The following is a 12,717-nucleotide window of genomic DNA, read 5'->3' on the forward strand; positions in this document are numbered from 1 at the left end:
ATAATATATGACAAGTCTAGGCCATCCTATCTACCAACGCTTCCATATGCAAGAGCACCTACTTCTCCAACTCTTTTGTCTGCTACTCCCATATCCACCTAATACACTGTGTAGCCTGTACTTCACATAGGTGGTGTTACCTAGTAAAAACATGCAGTTATCACCTAAAAAAGTATCATTAATTTTCTTCTATACACAGGAGCTTGCATGGTTCTTTGGTCAGTTTGTTTACAATGAATATAAAATGTCTTTCCAGCACTGGTTCATACTGAAAATTATGTTAGTAAATGCATATTCAAGTCAGTTAGCTCCTTCTACAATACCTTTTTTTCTCTTGCAAAGTCATATATAGTTTATATACAGACTCTTTATTGAGCAGCAGTGACCCAAAGCAATTAAATATCTGCAGTTCATTATGTTGAAGCTTTGCATAGGAGGCAGCACTGTGTGTACCAGAATCTAAAATAATTTAATTATTTTCTAAAGCTGAGATTTCAAAAATGATCTGTGATTCTGGATGTTTCGTCTTCCTAGTATCAAATATTGAAGGAACGCAGTTCTCTAGACACATTCAGAAACCACAATGGCTTTTGGCAAAGTAATTGTGTGCACAAAGCAAATACTTCAGTGGTAAACTATTCATGAAACCAAGAGCATATTCACCAGTCTCTGAAACCCAGAGACCCAGATAATGAAGTCTGAAAGAACAGACTGTATTTCTAGGGATATTTTTACTAATGAAGAAGATTTTTTTTTTAAATACCTTCCATTGAACTTGTACCAGTTATGAGAACCAATTGGAAGACCTCATGGCTGTATAATCTGAAGAACCCAGATCTTCTGCAAATGTTGTGCTCGGTATGTTAAATCTGATAGACCACAGTTTTGGCATTCCAAAACTTTGAAATACTTGTCTTCCTTTTTGTCTGGCTTTATGTATTGGTATGGCTGTTAATGCATGGAATGAGCTCTGTCATGATTTCCCTTTCTATTTTCTCAGAGATAAGTAAACAAAATAAAGTATTTTGGGCTCAAATTTATTTGATTTCTAACCTAACTAAATCATAACCACAACTTTATCCACTCTAAAATTCACTAGTAAGCTTGAAAATTTTAGCTTTGTGTTCTTGAATGTTTGGTGAAAGCCACTTCTCAATACTATATACATTTAAGAAATTTAGAATACAATTTTGTCAGTTGTTTGATTTATCCACTGGAAAAATAAATACCAAAACAAAACATTACTGCAACACACTGTTCAAGAACTCAGGAAACTAGTTTTATACTGCTGGTGACAAATTGTTCAGTCAAAAACTGAAATGGTACCATGTGATGCATACAAAATACACTCTAAAATGGAGGGCAGCATATTACATATAATCAGAGAATGATCTGAAACCAATCATTATTAATTGCATTAATTTATAAATTAAATGGTAAATAATATTGCCAAATAAATTTATGACCATTTGTGAGTGACTGATTGCTAGAAAGATCAGGTAGAATTTATCTAATTGATTTTATTACTTGCACTTTCTTAGCTCAAAATTAACTTTTTGCTGTATTTAAATGCAGCTGGGTATAATCAACTACTTGAAAATTTGTCAGAAAGTAAAGCTAAACATCGGCATTAAGAACTGTACTGTATTCTCCAACAGAATTACTGATTTTTGTCCCAGTACTTCAGGCCATCCACTGTATCTATGCACAAATTGCAGCATTGAATAGTAACAATATAATTAACTGTTCTTCCCCTTCTTCCTAACAGTCTTCACAGGAATATTCGTTACATCTCTCTCAGCTGATTTCAGAAATTGTCTGAAATAATCAGAGTGATTTTCCTCTTTACTAATTGCAACTGACTAGCCTTAGCATCTAATCCACTGTTTGTTTAGTTCTCCTCCTTTAACTTTTAAAATATGCAAGATTTTCTTGTGGATTTACAAGAAATTACTTCCTCTTTACTGGGTTGGTTTTGGAGTGTTTGGGCTTTTAAAAAATTTCTGGTATTATTATTTCTATACTTGTTTGGATTTAATCTTTAAGGATGATAACAACCATTATAATTCAGTCTCTGAGAACACCTCTGTGCATGGTCTGTGGGAAAATGGTTTGAATATTTGTCCTACCTTGTCCTGTTTGTCTGGAAATGTTTTCAATGTAAATGTCCACTTAGTGGATCAGTGGATAACTAACAACATGGGCAGTTTAAGTAACAAGCTAATCTATGGCAATCTTCACACTTCATCAGCAGAAGTCTGCAAGGTAAAAGACTCATTTGTTCCACAACCAGTTTTTCAAAGTAAAGATGACTTAATGAAGATATTTTTATGTACATAACACAGATGCTTACTCATTGTCACATATTTTGTGTGTTTTATATGACACAATGCCTGCATGTGTAAACAGCATGGCAAAAACTTTATGACACTGACTCTGATCATGCCTCAGTCTTTCTGAGTTTTCCTCTTTTACTCTGAGTTATATTGCTAGTAGTGGCAATAGTGGGGGGAGGAGTAATTGCTCTTTTTAAATTTAACATGCAGAAACTAACACTGTTACTGCTCATGCAAGAGCTGCAGACACATTAGGTGAGAGCTAGCTGCACAATCAAAAGGACGGCTCAGGGCACCAGCTGCACATCAACACCAGGCATCTTAACAAAGGCAACTACACAGAACAGCTACCCTCATTCAACATTTTCATTCCAGACCTGCTCTGTCACCAGCAGTACCTTCTCCTTCCTTTCACTAACCTGCTAATATCCAAACATATGTACCTAGGCTTATGACGTTTCAAAGTCCCTGGATGTTCCCACAGCTCTGCATGAGCTCTTCCTTTCCAGGACACAACCATCTCAGGAGCGTGGTTTCCGAAACAACATGACTGTCACTAAATAGGCAGCTGCAATCAAGACTTATTTTCAACTTGGTGAAGTTGATGACAACTGACAAGTGGACCTTTGTGCATAAAGGGCTTTCACAATTCTCTTGAGCTTTGTTATCATAGTGTTGCCACTATCTCACTGCAATTATGCCTTGGTAGCTACTGCCAGAGCTGTTCAAGAAACTCTCTGAGCTTGGTTCAATGCACACATTTAATTTCCACACAACTTTTGCATCCTAGAGTATTATGAGTTACACTCCCATACCACAACACTCAGAAATGCTTTTCTAGCCAAGCACAAACAGACGATTATTAGAAAAAGTCGATCACTACTGATCTACCATTCTAGGCATCTAGATTTGTTCTTGATTCAGCCTACAAAAATGTACCAAAACCATTACATACTTTGGATCATATTTGTATTATTGGTGTAAGGATTTCGGTAGTCACACTTCTAACAACATAGTGACATCATCATGATTTCTAATTTAAAATATGTGCCACATGTCTCTCCACAGATAAAATAATACTAGCAGCAATCCAAAAATTGCAAAGGCTTCAATCTCTACTTTTTGCACAACGTACAGTTACAACAAAATCTTACCATGCAGTCACTATTAAAAGCAGTAGCTGTTTTCTTTATTAACGCTGGTCTTGGCACACAACCTCACATGCATGATCCACACGCATGAACAGCATGATCTGGAAGTATGTTTGTTTCTTCCACAGCCACGTTAGGATGCTGCAGTATTAACTAAGGAAGCTACAAGCAAGTATGAAAAACATGCAGGACTCTTACTAATTGTTTCATGGAATGTGACAAATCTCTCCTTACTTTCAAGTAAAATGAACTTGGCTACATGCAATTAATCCAGAAGGACAATTTTATAGATGCTACTATTCTTCAGTGTGTATTTTGTACTGTTTCATAATCTGAGGAATAGGAGAGACAGTAAAATGAGATGATGCCACACTCCTGACATAATTTCTATTTTCTAATTTAGAAGGCTAGCAGTCAAAAACACAGATCATAATGATTCAGAGAAAAGGTTAAAGCAAGGAGGGTATTTGTCACATAAAGCACTGGTTGGCATATATTTGAGAGTGGTGAATTTGATCTTAAGGCATTTCCAACAAGCCCAGTTAAAAGCCTAAGACATGAAACATCTGGGTATTTTGTTCCCTTAGTACTATTTTTTTCAAGTTCGATTATGGTGTTGTTAGGATTCTAACATATGTGTCCTCTTAACTTACTTCTCTTTTTGTGCTTGTGTTCAGATGAAAATATTTGAGCTGGAAAATGGTATTCAGATGGTAGCAAAAATTCATACAGTAAAATAACCAGAAAGCTGCTGGAAGAGAGAAGGCCTTAGCTGTGCAGATAACCTACGTTCTTTGAAGAGCACTGGGTAATTTGTGCAGTTACCCTGCTGAGACCTGTTACCAGACAGCTCAGTCCAGACAAACTTGTTTAACAGGAGTGCAAAGGGACTGGTTCATAAAACTCTTCTGATTATTTTTACCAATAGCTATTTCTTTCCAACAGAGACACTGCCCTTGCAATGGCATGGAGATTTTACCTTTAGTTCTCTTCTATTTTCTTTTATTTTCCAGTTACAGAAAAAGACTTAACAAACCTCATCATCAAAGCAAAGATGAAAACAAGATTAATAGGTCTTGGGAAAAAATAACACAGTGTGGATGCTTAATCCAACACATCAGCTGGGGGAAAAGTTTGTGGTAGCACCTTCAGAAGCCTGACACCAAATGCAAGATGCAGCACATTCACTGTGTAAGTGCGCCCTGCACTCACCTTGTCCCCAAAACCACCTCAGTGGGAATGTTCACACCGGACACTCACAAGGCTTTCTCACGTGGATTTCATCACAGAACCATAGAATGGCCTGGGTCAGAAGGAACTTCAAAAGTAATCTAGTTCCAAGCCCCCTGCCATGGGCAAGGGCATATTCCACTAGGCCAGGTTGCTCAGATCCCCATCCAACCTGGCCTTGAACACTTCCAAGGACGGGGCATCCACAGCTTCGCGGGGCAACCTGCGCCAGGGTCTCATCCCGCTCACAGCAAACAACTTCCTCCTCAGATCTACTCCAAACCCACTCTCTTTAAGTTTGAAACCACTCCTCCTTATCCAGCTCTGGGCCCTGGCTCTGGCTCTCCGCTCCCCCGTCTGCTCCTCCCCGTCTCGTCCCCGCACCCCTCAGGCCTTTCCGCCCCGGGCAGCGACGCTGCCGCCCTGTGACGTCATTTCCTCCCGCTCGGGCCCGCCCCTCGGGGCCGCGGACACCGGAGCGAGGGGAGGGGGAGGAGGGAGAGGAGGAGGGGGAGAAGAAGAAGGAGGAGGAGAAGAAAGAGCAGAAAGAAGAGGAAGAGGAAAGGGAAAAGCAAGAGAACGAGAAGGCGGAGCGGAAGAATCCAAAGGAGGAGGAGCGGAAGAAGGAGGAGGAGAAAGACGAGCGGAAGCGGAAGGGGGAGGAGATGGCGGCGGGGGCCTCGGCGACGGCGACGACACCGATCCGGAGCGCGGGCGGGCGAGACGGCCGCGGGAGGGCGGAGCCGCCGCTGCCGCCGCCGCAGCGACCCGGCGCCTGCTCGGAGCAGTGACTGCCCGGCCTGTCCCCTCGCCGCCCCTCCTGCAGGCCGCCCGGCCCGGCCCTGCCCTGCCCTGCCCGCCCCCGCCCCGGCGGCTGCGACGCTCCCCCGTCCCTGCCCCGGCGGCCCCAGCGCCGGGCAGGTCCCAGGCCCCCGTTCCCAGTGGTGCTGAGCCCGAGGTCCCGTCGGTGTGCCGGTGATTATGCGTGGTTTGCCGCGGACGCTGTATCTCTCCTCCCGCTGATGCCCCCGCTGTCCCCCCGCCTCGGCTAGAGCAGGCTGAGCGCCAGCTCCTCTGGAAATCTTCAGCCATGTATTTCCTCAGCGGCTGGCCCAAGAGGCTCTTGTGTCCTCTGGAGACCCTGGAGCGACCGCTTCACATCCAGACGGATCCCCAGAGAGCTTTCTTCGCAGTTTTGTTCCCATCTCAGCTAAGCATCTGGTACTGCAGAGTGAGTATCGTTTTGTAAGCTCTTGGACGCTGCTCTCCCAGCTGAGAAATATCTGTCGTTTGCTAATTTTTTTTCTTCTTCCAGAGACAGTTGTAAAATTTGATGCTAACTTTACAGGATATCCCGGTATTTGTGAAACTGAGCGGTTATCCACGATGTTTAGTGATAGCCGTGTAGGCTTAAGAAAATATGCAATACCAATTTGCTTACAGTTAACGCTGTTTTTTCCTAAAGAATGAGACTTCCAAGAAGCTTTTTTTTTTTTGAGACTGTACATCCTGCTTGTGCTTAACATAAGGAGTATTTGTAGCAGTGTAGGGTTTTTTGCATATATGTTTTGTGTCTTTCACCTTTGTATTGTCTGTGTTTTATATAAATGAACATATGAATATAGAAGATATAAAACACTCTTTGTAAAACATGGAACAAATGCTATCACTACCCAGAATGTTGTAACATAGAAATTCACAAGGTTTTCTTTTTATGGAAAGTTTAAAAGTTTTGTGGCTCTAAAAGAAGACTTCTCATGGCTTTTGCATGGAAGGTGCTGGTTTAGCTATATCTCGCTTGAAACTATGTGGATAATTGACATTAAGTGCCTTGCTTTTAATTCACATTGTTTTAGTCTGGTAGCAAAAATGCTGTTTGTCAGTTTGATTTGATGCAGTCAAGAAAAAGTGTGATACTGACTTTAAATTTTGATGCTGGATCCTTTTAAATACTGCCTAGATTAGATCCTAAATCTATCTATAAATATCTCTAGATCCAGGTGGTTTATAGAGTTCATCTCAGATTACCAGGGAAAACCAACAATCCAGTTTTAGAAAGCTGATACTGAAAGATGTCAAATGACAGTCATAGCCATAAAATCTTGTTTTAAGTTATGCAGTGATTTCATCGCCTTGTTTTATTGTGCTCAGTAAGGCTGTTCATTAGTTCCCGGCTGGGGTGTTCATGCTGTTTTTTGAATGTAGACAGGTATCCAGCTAGCACATAATCAGCTTTGTTGTGTGAACATCATCATCTGGCCTCCGTTTTCTTCAGTTTGTGGCACACAGTGTATATAAAATGTACACTATTGGGTTTTTGCCAGTTGTTGAATCTGTCAACACAGCAGAACTGATCTTTTTCGTGGAAAGACATAGAAAACAACTGGCTCATTAAATGCTTCACAAGATGTACCTTTTTGTTTTCTAGAATGTAGTTTACTTTATGGTCTGTTTTCAAGGACGAGGTTTGTTAGCTTGCATGCTTAGACTTGTTTAGAAATGTTAAACATATGACGCGCTACAAACTGCACCAGAAAAATTTACTTGGTGCAGAAGAGTTGACTAAACTTACAGGCCATTTGGATTTTTAAAATAGATTTTGATTCAGTTTGTAATGGGTACTTTTGAGGAAGGTGCTGACTTTGCAGGCCTGATGGCTGACTGATCTTAAACTGAAAAATGTGTTACAGTCTCATGGCCTCTGTGGACAACTGGCTGTTATCAAAAACCTGGAATAAAGAATAAAGGTCAAAGTCATTTTAAAAGAGAATTTCTTGCATTATTTTTATATATCTAGCTGGGATCCTGAATGTGGTTTGTTGGTTTTTTTTCCCTCCCAGGCTTTTCTTTTTTTTTTAATTTTTGTTTGTTTTTGAAGGTGATGTTTAACTTTGATAAAATAACTGCATTCTAGAAATGTTTTCATTGGTCAGAAGTACAGTCTTTGGAACAAGGATAAATTCTGTCACATTGGACTAACTTGATTTTTGTCACAGAAATGCCTTCAGGCTGGTGTTCTTGTTAAGACTTGTTACTATCTCAGCTATGTATTGAAGGTTTCATTTAAGAATGAGATTATGAGACTGGGAAAGGTTCTGTTTTGAAATTTTCAGAAACAGCTCTTTGAAATGCTTCCAGGTGTGTGAGTTTACATTCAGTATGTGTATTTTTAAGGTGACATAGTAAAGTTTAAAACTACTTTTCACCTACTGTGCACTAAGAAATAGTAGAACTAAGGAAAGTTGATCCCAAAGTGTGGATTGTTTCCTGTTTTGGAATAAATATAGGTATTAAGACTCAAAACAGGGTAAGTGGTGTTGAAATAAAACCAGATGGAATTCTGGTAGTGTTTTTGAACCAAAAAGCTATTGACTTCTTACATGTTATGAGAGATTGAGTTGTGGATAGAGCAGATCACTCAGGTGAATGATTTTGATCAGGCACTAGTATTGGTGAAAGGTTGTTGAGCGCAAGCCCCCAGATATGTTGACATTTATTTATGAATTATATACATGTGCTACTGTACTAATGTACCCATTATCAAGCATACACAACATAGTCTTAATTTTTTTTGTCTGTTTAGAAGGGAGCTACAGTGGTCACCTAATCCACCTGCATGATCAATTCTGGACGACCAGAAGTTAAATCATGTTATTAAGAACATTATTCAAATGCTCTTATACACTAGCAGACTCTAGGCATCAACCATGTCTCTTGGATGTCTGTTCTAAGTTTTAAAAGTAACAAGAAAGAATGAGGTAATACCAAAATCAACACGTTTTAAAATTTTTACTTTATTGTATTTTTTAGTGGTATAAAAAGCTCCTTTCTTGCTCCCCACTGGATTTTGTTAAATACCCCACTATGGAGACCTCTGCTCCAAGCATTTTCCTTAAATCAGAAGTTTTAGGTCTACATACTGTAGATAGTTTCTTGACACTTGAGAGAAAGCGTAGCTATTTTCATTGATAGCATGGAAAAGCTTGTCTAACATTTTCATTTGGGTAGTTTAAGTACTTGAATGCTTGAAATGAGAAACATCAATGAATTACAGAACCTTTCTGAAATGCTATAATGAGATAATTGCTATTTAATAGATTCACAAGGTAGCTGTGCAGTCCTATGTGTCATCATCTTTCCTACTTGCACCTCTGTTTTAATGGAGCTTGGTGGACTAGTGATGTTATTTTACAGGGCTGTTAAGCTTAATGAACAAATAGAAGCCTGTTTATTTAGTTGATGAAAGAATGAAAGAAATATTTTAGTTGGTCCTTTGAAAGTGTTAGTCCTTTGACAGTTATGGCTTTAATTTAAAATTGGTTTAGTTATGTTTTGAATTCTGGAAGTTCACCCATAAGGATCTAGGTACTAAGAGATGAGGTAATGTAGCTAAGGGAGAAGGTGTCATAGATGAGTGGATTTCCTTGCCTGACCTTTGACAAGTGGGTTTTGTGCAGCAAGAATAGTCTGCTGATGTAGTTGTACATATAAATATTGTTCAGCATTTCCTTTCTTTAGTATTAACAAACTTGTGAGAATGACAGAAATAAGTACTGGCCTTGAAGATTTAATGAAAACTCCTGTAGGTTGTTGGGACTATCTGCTATGACTCTGTCAGTCAAAACCAGTTTTGTGAGCCCTTTTGAGCTAAGAGTAGTTTGTCCCATCGGCTATTCAGAGGAGAATTCTTGATTACCTGTATGCTTCTCCTCTTATGATTTACATTTACTCTTTTCTTCTTTGTTTCTTTTTTTCTAATGATCTGATATTGAGTCTGAGCACCTAAGTGAACTAAAATAAGCTTTTGAGAAAGAATGCATGTCAGAATTCTAAATTGTCACATAGTTGGTATTCATTTTAAGTGTTGTGTAAGTTGATATTCAGACAGCTCTCACAACTCTCTCATATATGTTCTTCAGTCTCTAGCTGTTGCCATACTAGAGTTGAAGTCAATGTGTGCTTTAAATCTAAGCATACAATACGATAAAACAGGGTACTGGGCTTCTGTTGGGGAAGTGATCTCCGTAACCTGGAGTTTTGCCACACTATAAAAGGAGTTACTTGTGACACAGTGCATAGAGTTCATAAGATATATGAATAAATACATTAAAATTATCTGCAGTTGTTTCTGTGGTGTTTTTTTACGTATGAGGTCTGTTAAAAAGAAATGTTTTCACTACACATTCAAGATTATGTTTTCATCTCAGAACTGTAAGCAGAATAATTTACAGAATTATTGTGCGTGGCTTTTTCTTAATAGAATTGGATGCAGCCTCTGGAGGATTTTTGTCTAGAATTTGATTGCAGAATAGGACAACAGATGTCTTGATATAAGTTGTTGTGTTGGCTGTGTATTGTGGGCAATATTAAGATATCCTACCTACCACTTCTGCTGTGTTTGCTTCCTTAGTAGTTTAACCCCCAAAATGCTGATCTCCTATTTATACACTTCAGACACTTGTCTGAGAAGGCAATTTCTTTTTATTTGTCAGTAACAGTAACAGTTATGCTGTTGGTTCTTTTTTTCATTAAGTAATCACACTTGTGATTACATAATGAAAAAAAAGGTACATTGATGAATTTATTTAATTAAATACAAAATTGTCATGTGGTTATTTAGTAGGACTTACAGGTTTTCAGTGTCTCCTGTGTTATAAAATAGATGACCCCTGAAAGCGGTGTCATAATTACATGCGTGATGGGAAAATGCATTCTCAGTTATGACTTTTCAGTGTCCAGTTAGTTGCATGTAAGAGAAAAGCAAAGATGTATAGACTATGCCTTTGCTTTTTGGCAGCATTTTTGAGCAGTAGTTTAATTGAAAACTTTCATTTGGGAGAGGTAGTGGTTGACAGTTCTGTACTTTGGTTTTCTGAAATATTTCACAGTAGACGTGAAACACACACTTGGAAGCTGAGTCTGCTGTGTTGGGTGGATCTTCTGTTGATTCTAAGCTTTCCAAACACTTCCAAAATTAAAGGAGTTATGATTTTATAATTAACATTGCTTTTAGAAATTCATTTGTCACCACCTTGTATCTCTGTTACTGACAAAATGGCCTTTTGTGGTCTATTTATACAAATCTTTCTGTTCCTTATGTGCACATGCTTGCTTTTCTCTATATAACTTTTCTGTTTCATTAGTTTGTAATTTTACAAAGCTTCAGCATTTAAAGTGAAGCACAGCCATATAGTGGTAAAATAAAGTGCACAGTGTCACCAGACTTCTGTTTTGTTGTTTTCTCCCAGCTTTATCTTTGTCACTTAGATTATAAGCTCATCTGAACAGCATTTTTGATTTTTGTCTTATGTCTACAGCCTAATGAAATGTTAAAGCATTTGGCATACAGAACTAATGAGAACATTGGTGTTTTTCAATGAAATGGCTTCTGTATCCTCCATGAGATGGATTTTTGATGTCTAGAGTAATACATGGTCAGGGGATGAGAATATTAGTTTTTAACAATTATCCACAGTCATGCAGTTCTTGGATTGAAGTTACATTAAGAAACCCAAACCTGTACATAAGACCATGTTAGGTATGTGCTGTCAGGTCATGTATTTGCTTTTTAGACTTTGTAGTTTTCTACTGTATTTGCTGACCTACTTGTAAAATCAACAATTCTCACAGTTTGTCCTGAACCTGCAGTCAAACCAGAGAATCTGGTTTAAGGAAACTTTTTTTTTTTCATTATTTTATATTCTGTCAAATTATTGTACCTCTTTCCAGTTAGTAATGTATTATTTTCTGTGGCAGTGTAAACATCTCAATTAGGATGCTTGCTCGTGGGAGGACTGTTGTTCAAGTCTGTTCAAGGCTACTTGTCCTCTTTAAAGAGGGCTTTGCAAAGCAACATTCACATTTTAGTTAAGGGTTTGATTAGCATTTTCATCAAATGTAGTAGAATGCTTGTGTTAAGGTAAGTGAATTGATAATTTCCCATATCTAAGCTTGCTGAGAGAATTTGCTGCAGGGTTTATACTTAATAGATTTTTTTAATAAAAACTACGTTGTACGTGACTAAGTGTTCTGACGTGGGTTATGGTGCTAATACTTGGTAAGTAAGCAAGTTGCTGTATTAGGTCAGGTAGAATTAAGTTAAACAGTAACAGTTAGGGATTATTTCATCATGAGTTTGGCTGTGGTGTTTTATGTTGTATTTTTTTTTAATTGTTTGCATAGGTATTTTGTCCAGATGTTGATACAGAGCTCGTATTTCATAGTGGAAAGTCCAGAGGGATTCTTAATGCACAAATGACAATGAAGCAGCTGTGAGTTTTTAGGCAGTTTGAATTTAGGTGGTTTTGTTGATGGAGCTGTCTTGTTACCTTACTGTTATTACAAGTAATGCAATTAATTTCTGGTAATGCAAACCAGATTTGCTTTCATGTTGTGATCTCACACCAGTAAAAAAGAGGCATGTTTAATGCCAGAAAAACATTGTTGTGAAGCATAAGAACTTCTGAGTAAGAACTGTGGAAACATGTTCTTGTCAAGAGATAGCCAGGGTAGTTGACTGATGGAAGGAGATAAAGTTTAGCTGTGATAACAAGAAGTTCTGTTTCTTTTCAGTACTGTTTACTAGTGCACTGAAGAGTTTGTTTACATGTTAGTAATAATAGTGCTGTATTATTTTTAAGGTGACATTTCTTATTTTTCTTTTCACCATTTTTCTTATCCTGTAAGCATCCATTGCCACAGTTCCTTTTGTAACTGAGTGGTAGCTTCTGTTTTGCCTGACTTTACATTCCTCCTGAGAGACAAAAGTACTGTATCAAAATGCCAGATTTTCTTTGCAGCAGATTTAAAAATGCTAGATATGATTCTTATCTATTTTGGGAAGCTTTTTTTAATGTTAAAATGCAATTAAGACTTGCTTACTCACTTATTTCTTCCTTAACAACTGAAAGTGTTTACTTCTTCCTCAAAACAAATTCTTTAATTCTTTTTAAACAACTCTTTATTTGTTAGGTCCTTTGATATGTTTCTGGAATCCAGTT

The 12,717-nt window shown here is 38.3% G+C and overlaps 1 protein-coding gene across 5 annotated transcripts in view; it reads left to right on the plus strand.

Annotated features, from left to right (window-relative positions):
* Positions 1-5,327: 5,327 nt before the first annotated feature.
* The window catches only part of RIC1 (RIC1 homolog, RAB6A GEF complex partner 1), a 49,084-nt gene continuing 41,694 nt past the window's right edge, over positions 5,328-12,717 (plus strand). Inside the window, exon 1 of one of the 5 annotated variants that reach the window (XM_030258847.4) lies at positions 5,328-5,948. In XM_030258847.4, coding sequence (XP_030114707.4) covers positions 5,808-5,948 — 141 coding nt within the window. In that variant the 5' untranslated portion in view covers positions 5,328-5,807. The remainder of the gene's footprint in view (positions 5,949-12,717) is intronic. The other 4 variants (XM_041711417.2, XM_030258846.4, XM_030258845.4 and 1 more) reach the window with 4 other exon arrangements.

The sequence above is a fragment of the Taeniopygia guttata genome, chromosome Z, assembly GCF_048771995.1.
Source record: "Taeniopygia guttata chromosome Z, bTaeGut7.mat, whole genome shotgun sequence".
Taxonomy (NCBI): Eukaryota; Metazoa; Chordata; class Aves; order Passeriformes; family Estrildidae; genus Taeniopygia; species Taeniopygia guttata.